At 44.0% G+C, this 17,509-nt stretch overlaps 1 protein-coding gene across 3 annotated transcripts in view; it reads left to right on the forward strand.

Annotated features, from left to right (window-relative positions):
- Positions 1-17,509, forward strand: part of LOC130635624 (MFS-type transporter SLC18B1-like) — a 32,753-nt gene that overhangs the window by 4,566 nt on the left and 10,678 nt on the right. For all 3 annotated transcript variants that reach the window (XM_057445009.1, XM_057445010.1, XM_057445011.1), the window contains 3 exons: positions 389-484; positions 1,224-1,297; positions 1,378-1,525. In XM_057445009.1, coding sequence (XP_057300992.1) covers positions 389-484; positions 1,224-1,297; positions 1,378-1,525 — 318 coding nt within the window. The remainder of the gene's footprint in view (positions 1-388; positions 485-1,223; positions 1,298-1,377; positions 1,526-17,509) is intronic.

Genomic DNA, 17,509 nt, shown 5'->3' on the forward strand with positions numbered 1-17,509 from the left:
GTTTCATAGTTTCAAATAAGAGGCGCAAGATCAAGGACTGCCTCCTTGTTTCTTCAAAAGCTCGGATAATTTTATACCTGTTACTTATAGCAATCAAATCTTTTTCTAAACTTTTTATAGAAGCCATTCAGAGACTATCACTAAGACCTACTTTTCCTGGCTCTTTTTTAGTTTTAAGACAAAAACATTATCAACGGTTGGTTAAAAAATCAGGCTGTAAAATAAAATGTGCTTACAAATACATACATATTCTTTGAGAAAAACTGCAAAATGAGTTAAAATATTTTGAGAAATCTTAATTTTAAGATGTAACACTTGATGACTAATTGTTTGTATTAATTTATGCATGGGAATATAACGATTACAATTTTTAATTATAAATTTTCAGGCTTCAGAAAAAGGATGTAGCAAAACAACAATTGGTCTCATATTTTCTGTCCATCCACTTGTCATATTTTTGTTTTCGCCAATTGTTGGAAAAATGGTAAGTCTATATAATTACACTACAACTGTAATATACCTTTCTCAAGGAATAACTACGTTATTCCTTGACAAAGACGTACCGTTTCTATATATCTATCTCTGTTAATAATGATTTTAAAAGAACTCATTCATATATATCATATTTATTACAGATAATAACTAAATCCTATTTGGTATGGGCGTTTTGATCGGATACGGGTGGGAGGAGACATAAAGTGTTCTCTGTTGATAAATTCAGGCAGGGTTATACTTGTGCCAAAAGACATGTGGTATTAGTTAAGAGAATGAATAAATATAATTATTTTCTTCATGACATCACTATTTTTTTGTCATTTAATCGGCAATTACCATGACTATTTAAATCGTTTTAGAACTTTCTACATATTTATTGCATTCCGCCTTTTTATGTTACAGTCGGAGGCGAGGAAGAGTCAGTTGTTAGAATGGAATCTTAAAGGACAATAATTCTTTCCGTTACTTACTTATTTACTTACAAGTTATGTGCATTCCTAAATTTCAGGGTGTTTTTTTGAGAACATGCCTATGTTGCACTTGATAACACTCTTACAAGCAAAACATCACCATTGCATAATACTGCCACCTCTTTATATACATTCCAATCACTTCTGACGTGATGTCGATTATTGTTTGATAAACGACAATTAAAAAGAATTTATGACGGAAGAATTATTACTTTTTTAAAAAGTTTTTAAGCCTATAAACCGATTTGTATTTTTTAGATACCATACATTGGCCCGAAGTTTTGTCTAATTGGAGGTTGCACTGTCGAAGGAGCCAGTCTAATACTGTTCGGGTAAACAAAACATATATAAAGTTTGGGGGTTAGCTAAATCGAGGTATCAGAAATACAGTCGACACATCTATTGTTTTTAGATTTGCAATACATCTACCCAATGGAATCCCTTTTATTTTGTTTTGTTTTTGTATCCGTATCATCACCGCTCTTGGTTCAGCATGTACTTTGACAGCTTCGCTCACTTTTACTGCGACTCTGTTCAAAGATAATTTGAATACAGTTAATGTAAGTAAGAATTTGTCAAACAATTTTGCATTTAGGCATTGATAACTCAGTTTAATTTCACACTTTGCAGTGTAAAAGCACAAACAATCCTAGATAAACTATTTCCTATCAAATTGGTACCAATGAACTGTAACTCGATAAATCATTGTAGTGGAAGAGAACTATTGTTACTTTTGTTGTAAGATCTATGCTTGTAAAAAGTGTTTACTTTTTTTAAATGCCTCTCTGAAGCAAACAAGAAAACATTAAAAAAATTTTGTCCAATGTAATGTTCGCTTTGGACCTAAAAAGTGAAGCACAAATTATGTGGTGAATACGCACGAAACTCATACTTGAACTCGAAAGATTTGTGTAAATGTTATTGAACATATTTTCTTCTTTCTTTCCAAATTATAGCAGTGCTGTGCTTCACTCATAAAATTCTAATCACCCTCTGAATTTTTTATAATGTTTCCGAGATATAGCTAGAGTAGGGAGGTAATATAATCAGGTTTTAGGTTTTCGACGGTCAAACCCTATTAAAAAACGCTGCTTTTAGACCCCCTAAAAAATCTGTGACGTCACAGATTTCATCATGCCTCAAATGAGCAGATTTCATCATGCCTCAAATGAGTAAACAGACATTATGACGGCACTCGACAAAAACTGCTGACAAAAGCGCATGCGCTAATCTGTTTGAATAGGGAAATTCCCTACTCAAATTGCGACCGCTGTTAGTTAAAGTCTGAATCTACTTATAATAAAGAGAAATGAATTACTTCAGAAATGCAATCAGTAAATTATATAACGCTGTCTCAGCGCCAGTAGCAGCAACACGCGATGCACTCGCAGAGAGACTGCAGAGTGTGCGAGACACTGTTACTTTTTATTATAACAGGGCGAGGGAGCAAATTGCTGGAAGGACGACGCTGCACGATGAAGTCTAGATTGTTAAGCTGTGCAAAGAATCTGGTACGACAGATAATACAGCTAAAAATGACTTTGAGAAAGACATTTTTAAGCTAAGGAATAATAGCTTCTTTGGCAAGGCCATGGAAAACGTTCGCAAGCACCGTGACATCAAACTGGTGACAACGGCCTTTAATTTGGCTCTAGGAAATGCAGCTCTGAAGGGTCATATAGAGATGGTTAAGATTTTTAAAGAGTGGGGTGCGACAGACTTTAATTGGGCGATGGTACTTGCAGCTGAAAATGGTTACATAGAGATTGTTAAGCTGTGTAAAGAGTGGGGTGTGACAGACTTTAATTGTGCGATGGTACTTGCAGCTCTCAATAATCACCTCGAGATTGTTAAGCTGTGCAAAGAGTGGGGTGCGACAGACTTTAATTTGGCTCTACGAAATGCAGCTGAAAATGGTCACCTAGAGATTGTTAAGCTGTGCAAAGAGTGGGGTGCGACAGACTTTAATTGGGCTCTACGAATTGCAGCTCTCAAGGGTTACATAGAGATTGTTAAGCTGTGCAAAGAGTGGGGTGCGACAGATTTTGATTGGGCTCTAGAAATTGCAGCTCTCAGGGGTCACCTAGAGATTGTTAAGCTGTGCAAAGAATGGGGTGCGACAGAGTTTGCTTGGGCTCTAGAAATTGCAGCTGAAAATAGTCACCTCGAGATTGTTGTATTGCTGCGTGGTTTTGATATAATTCATGATGAATTGCTGCGGCATCATCAAAAGCGCAATTTTTATGCAAAACTATGGAATGAGGTAATCCCAGTGGCGTGGCATCCCGATCGATATTGGAATTGGTGTGTAGACGAGGCAGAAAAGCGCGAGATCTCTAAATTATGGAAGTAATGTCCAGTATTTTGATCCTGGCTGAGGTTTAAAAAAATCTATAATAAAGAGATGCCTTTCCTATCTGCAGAACAATTTGATGCCTTGAAATCAGAACACGAGAGCATTATGAAGTGGCGTGATGTTCAAAATTGAGTATGTTGAAGAGATCAAGACCAAAAAAAAAAAAAGGTGATGCAACTGTCATCACATTGATCGATTGTGATGGTGAACGATTTCAAGCATGGGCAACGAGTGTACTGAGAGAAGCTTTGATAGGTCGAACATGTTCATTAAATCACTGGGAAAGAATCCGGGTCAATTGTACTATGATTACGACCTTGTGGAAGTGGAAGACTAAAAAGTAATCTTTTGTGACTGGAGACAGTAACAAAAATAACGAAAAGCCTGGTTGTGCTCAGCCACATAAACAAATGAACAAACTGCGACAGGAAGCTAAAGCCTTAGGTCTCAAAGGGTACTCCACGTTGAAGCGAATAGACCTTATTGAGGCCATACGCAAGGTCAAGTATAAGGATGCGTCGACACAAACGGACGGACCGAACTGCGAGCCTTGTGTTAAAATTGCATGGCAGAAAAATCTAGCTCAATATTTGAGGGATCTCGCTCAGCGACGTGTCGTACATGATAGCGACTTGCTCATAGATCAAGATACAGGAGAAGTGATCGAGATTGTGTAGGTGATATAGTGTTTTGAACAATACACTAGATGCTCTTGCAGAGACGCCAGGCGATCTACGAATAAGCAGGTGGGGACTGTAGGTAGCGCTGACATACTGCGCGGATTAAAGTTTTTTCAAAATTTCATCTTTGGCTTCTTGCCTGCCTTGCGCCAGCAACTCTGCGCGTTCATTCTCGTTGATGAATTTCACAGCCTTTTTCGTTCGTTGTCGAATCTGCTCCTTGAGTATCATGTAGCGCTGTTTTGATCCATGTAAACTCGTAGTCTGAAATTGTACCATCTTGGATCGCTCTGGAAATCTTATCGTATACAGTGTCTAGCTTCGACTCTGCCAGGAGTTTGATGCATTCGTGCTTGTGCACCTTGTGCTCTAGTCGCTTCGAGGCATTCTTGAGACCTACTTGACCCATTCCCACTGCAAGAGCCGTGGCTTCAAGACCAATTGCTATGGGGGCTCCGAATCTGGTTGCAAGCGTGGCAATACCTGCTGCGGAGGTGATGACAGTAACAGCAATCATGCCATGATCAGCATAGCGAAGCCCCATCCCCCAAAGCTTGAACTTTTTGTAGAGTTTTTCTCTCTCTTTGATCTCAGACCGCAGGTACTGCTCGATTTCTTCGATCTTTTTCTGTCTGTAGACCTGACTTTCTTCCGCCAGGCGATCAGGCTCATGCTCAGGCGCACTTGGCGCCAAAGTTGGGTAAAGCTTCATTGTATCAATCATTTATTCTATGAGTAAATGCATCGTAATTCCGACGAACGAAACATTTTTTTCATGATGATGCTCATCCGTCAGCATGAACTCCAGTCTATCTGTTGAGCCTTTCAAGGGAAGGTAGACTGGGGTGTCAAAACTCCATGTAAGCATGTCTCCCCACGCGTTTAACTCTTTCATGGGAAGCAAAGCAAGAATTTTTGATTTTTTCCCATCCAGTAGGCAATCGTCTTCAGCCAGCTGGGGGAAAACGAGTCTTAATCTTTGGTACGCGTCAGTTTTGTAGTAGCTGTCATGGTCGCCTTTGGTAAAATACTTTTTTGCAGGGTCGTAGGGTAGCCCCATAAGCTCTTGCAGTTGTCGATGGATTACCACAGTATACCCGTCACTAACCCTAAGTCTGCAGAGTCCATTTTTCAGGACAAACAGCCTAATCTTGTCCCCTGCCTGACTGTTGACGATGGCCGCGATATCTTCAATCTTGTACAAGCCATTCATTATTTCAATTCGGGTAACAGTCTGATCAGGTCCTACTTTGCGTATTGTAAAATCGTTGTTACTGTAGAGGTTCAGCCATACGGGCCTGATACTTATCGATTTCAGGGCAATTCTCGTGTCCTGCCCTAGGTAATCTTGAAAAATCGTAGGCTTCTCTATATCCGTGACATACAGCTGTCTCATGTTTATTCTTAAAGAAACATGAACATTTATAGCTATAACCACAAGGCAAAATACAAGTCCAATAGAGGCGAATGGCCCCTCGGTGTAATTAATCTAGAACATCAAGACCTCTACGTTTCTACAGAATCGCACATTCCTGTGACCTTCTCGATGTTCACGAAATAGCCCATAAAAGTCCCCAATAACCTGTTGAACGACCCGGTTAGTGTAAACTGGACTGGACAAGCCCTTGGCTACTGGAATATACAAGTTAATTTCGCTTGTCATTGCGCTAGCACCGCCCTGGGTATATCCGCCAAACACTTGAATGGCTCCGTCCCTCTCATCAATAGTATCTTTAAATTCCACGTCTATTACCACATGCGGCGTATCATAGCGAGAATGAAGGTACCCATGCCATACGATGACGGCTTTTCTCAATACGAGAACCCCTACTCTACATCTGGATATGCCCAGATTTGTCGTGAATATGGTGCCGACCCCAATGCCCAATACAAGTTTAAGGCTCTCATATCCTCGCTCACAAATGGTAGATGGTGGCCGCAAGTCGATGGGGACTGGGCCAAGTTTATCATGTCTACGAGCCAAGGTCTGACATCGGAAGGTCTGTCGAAGCTTAGCGAGAGTATTCGTGTTTACGTGATTATACTACTAGGGTCCCCAGCTGATGCCAAGGCATCCCTTATAGGTTCGGATGCTGACAATTTTACAGCGAGACAGATACTACTACAGAAATTCGAAGCCATGGTACAACGTGAGGAGAACGTAGGTCACGATATCACCGAGTTTCAAAAGGTGCTTCATTATGCCAGGACCCCAGTGAATTTTGCCGTGATGCACCACGTGTACATGCTACCATCCGATATGAACCTGCGTATTGGTGAAATTGTGGGGTATAACAACAACATCTTGATCGCGCCGTCGAGTGCGATGATTGGCATAAGGCTAGACCTAAACAACAAGCCCACACAGCCTCAGGGTTTAAAACGAGGTGCTACGCGGCAAGAAATATCGAGGGGTGGTGCCACCCTAACCCGGGACTCTGAAAAGATGCCACCGATATCTCAGTCAGGTCTAGGAGACCCTCACGAGGAAACCAAGGCCACCTTGGTTACTGCGGGAGTAGGTCTCACCTTAGCATATCTATGGCTTAAATAAAGGTGCTCATGCTGAGCTGCAAGGCGATCTAATATGTTCGTCAACATACTAGATCATCTACGATAGTTTACCTCTCTTCCCAAAATATGTCACAACAAGAGCAGCAGCGGCAGCGATCGCCATGTATAGATGCTTGGCTACATATTCGACAACTCTCGCAGCCACTCTGAAAAAGAACGAGACAACCGTGCCAATAATCCCTGGTAACGCCGCACCTGCCTTACCTGCCAGGTATTTCAAAAATTTTCCAAGCCTTTCCAGCAGTTTTTGTATGAAACCCTTCCCTGCGGCACTTCCTCCCGCGCCTGTTGCAGAACCACCACCACCTGTAACTGCGAGTACGATGGTGGAAATCAGTAGACCAACAGCCGAGACGATGGTTGCTATAGTAATCCCTTGCTCCTTGAACAAGATTCTAAGCTTTTCAGCTAGAGATTTATCGCCTTCTGTGATTTTCATCAGCGTTTCCTTAATTGCTTTCAGTTGTCTCTGAGTGTCAGATGATAGTAAGCCGTGTGCTTCTCGTACTGCTTCCTTTTGATCTTGGAGTCGTTCTAGCTCTTCCCTAGCCCTTCCAAGGCCTTCGTTCCATATAGCTAGCTGCTCCTCGGATGCCCCATGTTTCTTCGTCTCAAGCCTTTTCACCCTGGCTTCTGCTTTGGCGATCTCGCTGTCGTAGAAGATCATCTTGCTTTTCAAGTGCTTTAGGTTACCCTTTAGGGTTTGAAGCTCGAGGTTGATCCCTCTTCTTTCACGCTCTGTGAAACCAAAGGGAGTCTCTTCAATCAGGCTCTCCGTTTCATCAAGGACGTTCTCGAGCAGCGGCATCATTTCGATATCATCGGCCTTCTGTTGCTGAGCCGCTAGGCGATCAACGTGAACAATCTCGTTAAGGAGTTTCTGAGCCATTACCTTACTGCCTTTGTTTGGTGTAGTATAGTCGGTAAACCCCATAGCTCGCAAGCGATTTGTACCTAACCTCCTCCGTATCTCAGCAACGCTCCTTAATTCACCATTCCTTTTAGTGATCTCTATGCCATCTAAAAGAAGCTGGTTTCCTTGTGCCTCAAACTCGTTATAAAATCTCGCGATTGGCCGCCCCAGCTCCTCACCAAGGTGTTCGTAAAGATCGTTGACCTTTGATTTTAACAGCTCTTCCCTCTGTCTTGTCGTGGTGTCAGTGAGGTCGCCTCGTGCTGAGCCGGATTGACCCTGATCTTGCTCCTGATCTGGCGCCAGGCGATCTGGCGTTAGCGTGGAGAAATTGGCATCAGGTCTACTGAAAGATCCATCCTCGTCTGAAATTTTTTCCTCTGGTGTAAAGTTGTCTCCTTCGTATATTGGATTAATCGGCATTGCATTTATTTGAAACGAATATCAGCTAATAATAAAACATGAGTAACATATTCGGAACTAAGCTCGATCCCTACGCGGAGATTAAAACAATGATGGCTATGAAAGGTAACAAGCAGCGCGTAAAAGTACGTTATGTGCCTAGTACGATTAATCAGAACGAGGACTTGTATGTTGACATTCCCAACATGGGGCAGAACGATGTAATTTTTCCAGGTAGTATCAAACTAATTTTCAATCTGGAACTTACGGGAACAAACACGAAGCGCACTATCGTCAGCAACATAGGCAAAGCCTTGGTGAAAGATCTACGTATCACCCTGAACGGTAACGAGGTACAGAATATAAGCGATTTCAGCACCCTGGCGGTCTACCGGGATCTCTGGCTACCAAAATTTGATTGGGAAAACAACTTGATCCTAGAGGGGATCAATCCGAACGACGGTACAATCCGCGCCCTACAGGTGAAAGCGACTGATTATGTCGGCACGGATGAGGAAAAAGCGATCGTCGCAGCTTACGGCAACATCTTTTGCATCCCTATCGGTAAAATGTTTGAATTGACACGAGACTTGCCGTTCTACCAGCCAGGGCTACACGATAGGCTGCAATTCGTTATACATTTTGCATCGTACGGTGATGTTATCAAAGATGGTGGTACGGTGTCTTCAGGAAGCACGGCAGCTAAGCCCGCAGACAGTGCGTACAAGATCACTAATATCGCATTAGCGTTTGACAAGGTTAATAATGAGGGTCTCGCGAGCGCTATGATGTCACGGTATAGTCGTTTAGCGCTACCCTATGAAAGGGTTCTCCGTAGCAAGGTTGTCACGATAAAAAAGGCTGATACCAGCTACAATTTGCAAATTGATACCCCAGCAAAAAGTTTAAAGGGCGTTTTACTGCTCTTTGTAGACCCTGGAAAAGTAAAGGCTTACTCGGGTGCTAACGAGGTCTTCTATAACCCAAAGATCGAAAAAATCTCGATCACTGTCGAGGGTGAGACTAATGAGCTCTACAAGCACGCGATGCTCCCGAAAGATCACCTCGAGCAGATCGTAAACTTATTCGGTAGCCACGATTCAAAGGTGACAATTGGGCAGTTCATGACTGAGCGCTATGCGCTGTTTGTTGATTTCCAAGCATCACCTGATCATAGTCTACACGGTTCCGGAAGGCCATTACAGAGAGTGTCAGACGGTATAACCTTGCATATGACCAAGAAAGCAGACGGAACAACGGGGGATATTAAATGCTACGTTTTCCTACTTCAAGATGCTCAGCTGAACATCTTAGATGGGCGTTTTCACAGTGTCGAATATTAAACGAGAATCCTAAAATAAAGATGGCAAGCATATTAGTACCCACGGGTGTGGCTATAATCAATGCCCTAGCATTCTCGGGGGGGGGGGGGGTAACTATTTGATCAGTAAGCTGTCAGACCATGGCGAGGCCGAGCGTAAAAAGCGTGATGAAGCAATTGAACAACTGCAAGCTGCTCAACAAGCACAGAGGGTAAGAGATCGGCAGGCAAAAGATTGGTATAACCATCAACGGGAGCTGAAAAGGCAAGCTGGAGAGAGCTTGAAGGAGCTCGATGAAGGTATGAGAGACTATTACATCGAAACGATCGAGAAGGCTCCTAAGTTATCCGACTTCTACACACCCAGCAGGCAGCAACAAGACGGTGAGCTAACGTTCATCGTAGGATCACTAGCCCTCCTTGGTTTTGCAGTGTACAAGTTCGCCTAGACGGCGTAAAATGTGGTCGTAAAATGTGGTCGTAAAATGTTTTCGATATGTCGAATATTAAAATAAACATATCGAAACATATCATTACTCCAGAAGAAGCGAAAAAATTAAGCAGTATTTACTATACCCCTGAAAATTTATGGACTGGTCGGAAGGCTGTTAAATTGCTCGCTGAGCACAGTGGACTACCTAAAAAGAAAGTCGTACACTGGCTATCTCGTCAGTTGCTCTGGCTTAGACATATTCGAGGACCTAAAAGGATTGATTACCCGCATTTTACAATCACAAGGCCTAATGAAATGCACCAATTTGATTTGCTCTACATGCCTCATGATCGCTTGTATGGCTCGAAATACAAATATATCATCACAGGGATTGATGTAGCCTCGCGCTACAAGGTAGCTAGACCATTGAGAACGAAGAAAGCCAGCGAAGTCGCTGACATGATCAAGGATATTTACGCTGGAGGCAAAGCAGGACCTTTACGCTATCCGAAGATCTTCCAGTGTGACAACGGTAGTGAGTTCAAGTCAGATGTGACGAAGCTGCTAGAGGGGAAAGGGGTCGAGATTAAGCGCGCAACTACCAAGTACCACCATACGTTCACAGCTTTTGTCGAGTTCTATAACAAGGTACTCGCTGAGAGACTTTTCAAACCTCAGGATGCGCAAGAGTTGGTCACTGATGAGACTAGTACCACATGGGTCAAACATCTGTACACTATCGTGAAAGGCATGAACAATACCAAAACTGCCATGATCGGCATGAAACCCAACAAGGCAATCAAGCTAGATGAAGTCCTAGTTACGAAAGGCGAGGAATATCCCGATCGCCTGGCGGCTCCGCAGGGGCAGGACCGAAAGGAAACAAAGCCTCTACCTGAGGACGGTCTTTACTTGTACCTGCTACAACCGGGAGAAGAGCATGGTGATGCGAGAAGACGTGCTACTGACGCCTGGTGGAGCAAAAAGACGTATAGACTCGATCGTATTGTGACTGGTACACGTCCTCTGTACTATTTGGCAGATGGGCCTGATCGAAGCTTTGTGGGAGAGGAGCTCATGCTAATCCCAGAGGATGTTGAAGTACCTCCAGGGCATGTCAAGGAGTGGTAAAATTTTAAAGATCTGCTAGATCTGAGAGCCTTAAGTTCTTATCCTTGATAATCTCGTAGCAGAGCATGCCCCACTTGTTCACCTCATCGGAAACAATATGCAGACCCCTGCGATCCTCGATATCGTATTCGAGCACTTCATCTTCCTCCTTACAGGGAATTGTTGCCCACGGCTTTTCACCGGTGCTACTTTGTCTAGAAACTCATCATCGTTCGGATGTATAAAACCCTCGTAGTATGGTCCATTTCTAAATCTAAAATTTTCCAAACACTGTGAACAATAACCGGTAGTAGATCCTGCCTTGATACAGCATCGCAGAACCGGTACCGTCACATCGCAAGACTTTGTAAATTGCTGACTCCGTACGTACTTTTCCATTTTTCTTTAACGCTTAATTATATATTGAAATATTTTGAAACGGTCAATATATAACTTTCCCAATTATATTCCAACCAGGATGTATGTCCTTAGAACAGTTGACATTATATATTTTTCTTCGAGGTCATCTTCAAGCAACGCCAGGGCTTGACGCTGCTCTTCGATGGTTGCAGCAAGCCTTCACATTTCCTGGGGCAGCACTTCCTCTACAACCCAATGTATTTTGCCTTGGATTTCTTACATTAAAGCAATAGGGACCGGGTTCTGTCAGTAACATCGTGCCTGGATGAAGGGGGTCGATATCGACCCCCTTGTCAAGGAGTGATAAGCTGACGATATTTCTTATAGCTTCACGAGGCTACAAAAAAGTTGAGTCTCGCTACACTTCGAGCGCAGGCACTCCCAGGTCATACAAATCATCGCGAGTAAGATCGATGAGTGGAAAGTGGCATTGATACCGTTCCACGTGTCCTTCCTCTTCGAATCGATTGAACGCGTGCATCCCGTTAGGATTATCGATGACCACAATCTCTTCACAGTTTGGATAGTTGTCCCTAAGCCATCTCCTTTTGGTGGAGATTTTCCGTCCTTGAACACGTGCACAATAGTAGGGAAGACGATGGCACTGATCATCGTCTGGTGCAGTATGCTTGCGGTAAATCATGATCGCGTTGTCTTTTCGAGGATCTTGCGCACGTGGAACATGTCGCTGTCGTAGCCCCGTGATTTCTTGCGCTTGTAACGCAAGTTGTCTATCTTTTTCTTCAAGATCATCCTCCAGCACCATAAGTTGTCTATCCCTGTTTTCAAGATTTTCGTCAAGGATCGCAATGGCTACGTCTTTTTCATCGATAGCTTGCCGTTGCTCTCGTACTTCATCTTGCAGCTTTTCTATACCTTTTCGCGCTAGCCACTTGGTAAGCTCGATGGCTTTAGGTTTTCTAGAACGGCCTGCAATCTCAAGAGCTCCACCTAGTGTCACAAACATATCGTGAGGATTAGCATGTTTTGGTTCTTGAAAGGTTTGCTTTAAAAGCAACCCTCTTATATCACGACGGGGTGTTGTTTTTACGTCTCTGTAAGTCGTCGCAATGTTATGGATCCCTAAAAATCTACCAAGATCAGCACGCTTGAAGCGCGGCTGCGAGTGCTCGTCATACAAGGTTTCGATCGCTCCAGCAGGCACGGCGTTGCACGGCTCAAGTTGAGAAGACATCTTTCTTATACACGCCAAGGCTCAACCACAGTTTTTTTGTGATTCACAAAATGTCACAAAATTACGAGGTCCAATAACGAACACCAAGCTGAGGAAGCCATGGATATTTTTTGCATAACTCTTGCCCGTCAGGACGGAGCCGCAGGCGATCAATATCCCGAGTCGTGTTTACCACTTTGCTGCATCTATTAGTCTGGAATGGGCTCTCAAAAGAGCTTGATACACAGCTTTAATTACGCTCTCATCATCCATCTTTTCTTACATGTCAAGAGTCTAACCAACAATCTTGTAACTTCTAGGATGCTCCAGTCTTACGTACAAGCAAGCGTGCTTGGACTTTTCCAGCTGAGCCTTGATGTTTTTCCAGTCGCTGATCATGTTTGTTTCCTCGTCGACGAGTTTCATGTCTGATCGTTCGTGGGGGTACCACATGAACAACTGTTTCTTCTGTCGTCTGAGGTTCTTCGGCAAGGCGGTATACGACTGCGTTAGTAGCCAGAGACTGTGTTTGCGATGTCTACCACTGACGGCAAGCTTAAGCAAGGGCTGTCGCTTTTTATCCAGACTCTCGTCGGCTGTCATATCATCAACGATGAACAGCGTCTCTTCTTTCGCCAGCTTCGACGATAGTTCTTTGATCCACTCGAATAGCTGCTCCTTGGGGTCTATCAGAGCCACATAGTCATCTTTCCACGGCGAGGATCTCTCGAGATAGGTCTTGTTCCAGCGGATTGTAGGATAAGAATGACAATGTTGTCAAAATGCTGCCTATACTCGTTCTCAAGCAAATCCAGGACACGCTGCGTCTTGCCACAACTTGTCGGTCCAGTGAAGATTGTCGTATGCGGGTCTTTGACAATGTCTAGAGTCATTTTATTTTACTCGTGTTTGCCTTGGACAGACACGAACCTTAAAAAACTATTTTGGAGGCATCATGGAACGCTTATACCACCCTTGTTTTATCGCGTAATCGTCGAATAATATCGCTCCTGTCATATAGCCAGCGAGCTTCAAGCCGTCCTCCATGTCCATCTTGGCCCCCGGTCTAGAAACTCCCAGAGCCTTTTTCGCGCCTAGCGCCAAGACAATAGTATAGGATACTAGTCTGACAGATTCCCACAAGGAATCGACGACTTCTTTCTGATACTCTTTGCTGCTCATTTATTATAGGTTTATCGCATCTTGAAAATGTCAATTTGGGGTTTCGAAGGTTCTCGCGTGTGCTCTCGCTTGTGCTGCTGAGACGCACCTGTGGAGACGGTTTCAGCAGGCTTTCTTAGCGCGCTGCCACGTATGTAATAGACTGCCACGCAACCGGTAAGTACGGCAGCTAGACCTCCAGCGACATAGAGATATACACTGAACTTGTGAGGACTTGCGACAAGTTCCTGACCCTCTTGCGAAGTACTTTTGCCTAAGTTCTTCTGTAAGTCAGCCTTGTTCTTGCTATTCCATTCAGCAAGTCTCTTGCCAGCAGCAACACGACCCTCATTCTTCTTGGTTATGACTTGGTTAGATTGCTCTTCACTCATTTATTTGTAAGGTGAGACCTTGGAAAAAGATGAAGACAAAAAGCCTTTATCTGAGGTCTCTAGAGGGGGTGACCAGATGGGGGACGATTCATCCTCCACCTACAACGAAGGAAAAGCCATCGTTTTAAACGACCAAAGGCACGCCTGGGCTAATAATTTTGTAAAGAGCTTTACAAAATTTCCTTGTAGTGACGAATCAGTGAATTTTCGACTTTTCTAGTAGAGCCAAGTTTTGCTCAAAATTATCCCATACCTGCACCAAAGACCTACAGACCATCGTGTAAAATAACGATGGTCTCTCTTCAAACCTTATAACAGCCTGAACGTAATGGCGCCTGCCGCGTTTGTGGAACGAGCTAAGCAAAACCGGAAAGAGACTCATTCCACTCTCCACAAGTACGTGGGAAATAACGAGCCTACATAGCCTCCGTTCCCATCTTCGAATGGATGGGTATTAATCAAGTCCATAAACAACCTCACCGCGTTCCATATCAGATCGTCAGTCTCTGTAGAGTAGTATCGATCCAGGGCGTCTATCACTAACCTTGGAATTGCAGAAACAGGGGCAAATTCGTGAAAACCAGCGAATGCCTTAGTCGTCCTGTATTTCCCTGTCAGCACGGGTTTGCTGCCTTTGTGTTTTTCCCCGCGCATCATGATTTCATGGATAGTTTGGATTTTGTCAGGCGTGAGACGTCCGCAGCACTGCATCCATTTTAGAGCGCGCATAAAGTTTATCATCTGCCTTTTGAAACTTTTCGTCTTTTCGTCAAGATGTGCGTCTTCAGGATCCAGCATCAGCTTCCAGGCATCAGATGATGAAAAGTTGGAGTCTACCTCCCCTTCGAATGTGTAGGTTCCGTACGCGAACAGGGCTTCCCACCCTTTTAGAAATTCCTCTACGTATGCGTGGTTTTTTCGCTTTCGCGAGAGTTCGGCTAGCCTTGCAGTTTTATTTAGAACATTTCGGTACTCGTCTTCGTCTACCATCCAAAACTGCATTTTCAATTTTTTGTTAAATATCTGACTGCTCCCCATCTTCTTCTTGCTGTTCATCATCTCGCTTTTTATCTGTCTTGGACACATGCTGGCAGGCATGGTTAAATGTATGAGCAACAACCAATATTGGCGCTAGAAATTTTCCAAAGGCAGAGTACACAAGTCCCCCCAAATCTGCCATGGAGTCCTTGATAATCGGGTCTTCCTCGATGTCTTTTCTCAGACCCTCCGCACTATCGAGTTGAAAAACATTACCTATGACCTTCGCGTACATGTCAATCGCATGTGGGGAGAGTGCCTTGGCGGTCTTTTCTCCTTTCTCGTGAATTTCATGTTGAACGAATTCCGCATACGCTTTTTCGATCACCTCATCTGATGCCTTGTCAGTAAAGCTTTCAATACATTTCTTCGGCAAGAGATGTTGTTTGCCTTTACGTATAGCATCCTTCAAGGCTTGACGTTTGTCGATAGGTTTTTCACGATGTTTAAAGGCTTCCGTGTCTGCAACATCAAATATAGCTGTAATCTCACTCATCTTTATTAGAAGCGTTCTATAACGCAAAAAGCAGAGCACGATCAAGACGTATGGAAGGATTATTGCTACAGTGAGGCTTATGTCGTTCATCATTTTTATGTTTCAACGCGACTTACAACTCTAGCGGTACTGTGTGGATGCCATCCTCGAGTACCTTCCGTTTATCATAAAACGCCGAGAGGCCCAGCTTGTTTTGTTCGTACGTAACCATCCCCTGGTTGTGCACCCGGAAACCTACGTTTTTGGCCATGTCAATAGAGCCATTCAACGCGTTCTTATACCTCTCCCATGTCATAGAGTTCTGCTTCTTCGACATGCCTTTTCATGAGAATTTTGTGCCCTCTTTCCCTTCCACAAAGTAACACTTGGTTGTGTCAGCGATCATTCTAAACCCCATAAACTCAAGCTTAAACAGACCTCCTGTTCGACTCGAGTACTTATCAGTGACGAGCCAGTTTTTCACGTCTTTGTCGTACTCGTCAAGCAGTTCAGGGCGAACGACATCACGTAACTCTTCTCCAGAGATGGCAAAATAGGCACTGTCCGTATCCATATAAATATATTCAAACTCTCGACGATCCACGTACTTGTCACTGAAGTCGTAGTAAAATTCCAACATGCGCAATTTGGCCAGCTGGTACACTGCAATGCCGCACTGGTACGCTCTGTCGATATGCACCTTTTTCTTTCCTTCTCGGATCTCGTAAGCATCACCTATCTCTTCAAGGTCTTCAAGGTATGGCGATCTCATCGCTGCATCCACCTTCTTTTCATCTCTCGTAAAGATGGTGTTCGTGTGCCTCGCTTGATCTTCGATCGTTTTCCCATAGAACGAGGTCCCTCTTAGCTTTGCTGTATCTCCAGCAATACGCTTGTCAGGATCCTTATCGGCTTGTCGTCGTGCATCCGCAATTTCTTCCGGAAACCACGCAAACGAATTACCTCGCTTATATTTGATAAATTGGTGAAACGCTGTCACCTTCAGGCCATGGTCGAGGTACCATTCGAGCAAGGTTGTGAGCAGCAAGATCTTTTTAGCTTTCATCAACCCTAGAAGCTTACGTGTACCTGGAACACGTTTGCGCCCTGTTGCTTTTAGGTACTCGTGCATGTGCTTGGGGATTTGATCGTCGGGTATCTCCTTGACCACAAATAGCGGAGCCATCTTGCTGAATTTGTCATGCAGCTCCAGAGGGACCTCGATGTCGACCTGCGCATAACCAAAGAGGGATCCATTTTGCATACCTTCTATCAACAGTCTGATGTTGTGCTCAGCCGTGGGTGTATCAATCTTGAGCAGCTTCTCTTTACCGCACGGAAAGTAGTTCATCAACTTACTCGGGTACAGCAAGTTTGCGTCGTACCCTAGAATGGTTTTGCACTTTTTACTGTTTTGACCATAGATATGAGATCTGATACCCGTCACGTCTCTCTCGTGGTACCTACAGAACACAATCGCAGGCCCTCCAACCATGCCCGTCTGCAAGAGCTCGTAGGCCTCATTCTTCGTGCACTCAGTGCAAGTCTCTCGCACCTTTTTGCACGCCTCGCAAGACCGTTGGTAGCAGTCTACCTTACACTTGTGCTTGCATGGTTCTCCTGGAGCGTAGAGCTCTAGCTTTGGGTTCAGTCGTAGAGACTTGTTCAAAACGTAGCGCATCGATACACCTGGAATGCTTACCGCGTCTTTTAAAATATCTATCTCGTCGTCGTAGTACTGCAGCCTTGTCTTGTCCACGGCTTCGATGAAAGGTTCCACATCGGCTAAATTATACTCACGCAACCAGTCCATCATGGTGACGCAGCCTCGAATGTTTCGTACTCTTCAGTAGAGAGGGTGTTTTTCCCACTAAGACTGCTATAGAAGTGTTCGTGCTCCACGGGTCCGACGTGATTTAGCTTGCCATAGCTCGTCAGCCACTCGTATGGGAACACCAGCTTTTTGAGCTTGCAATCCAGAGACTTGCACCATAGGTCGTAGCTCATGCCAGGAGCTATAAAATTTTTGATATCGAGAAATTTGAACCTCGAGGTCGTGAGGAAAATGTAGTCGTTGTCTTTCTTCGCCACGTTG

The sequence above is a fragment of the Hydractinia symbiolongicarpus genome, chromosome 3 (genome assembly GCF_029227915.1).
Source record: "Hydractinia symbiolongicarpus strain clone_291-10 chromosome 3, HSymV2.1, whole genome shotgun sequence".
Taxonomy (NCBI): domain Eukaryota; kingdom Metazoa; phylum Cnidaria; class Hydrozoa; order Anthoathecata; family Hydractiniidae; genus Hydractinia; species Hydractinia symbiolongicarpus.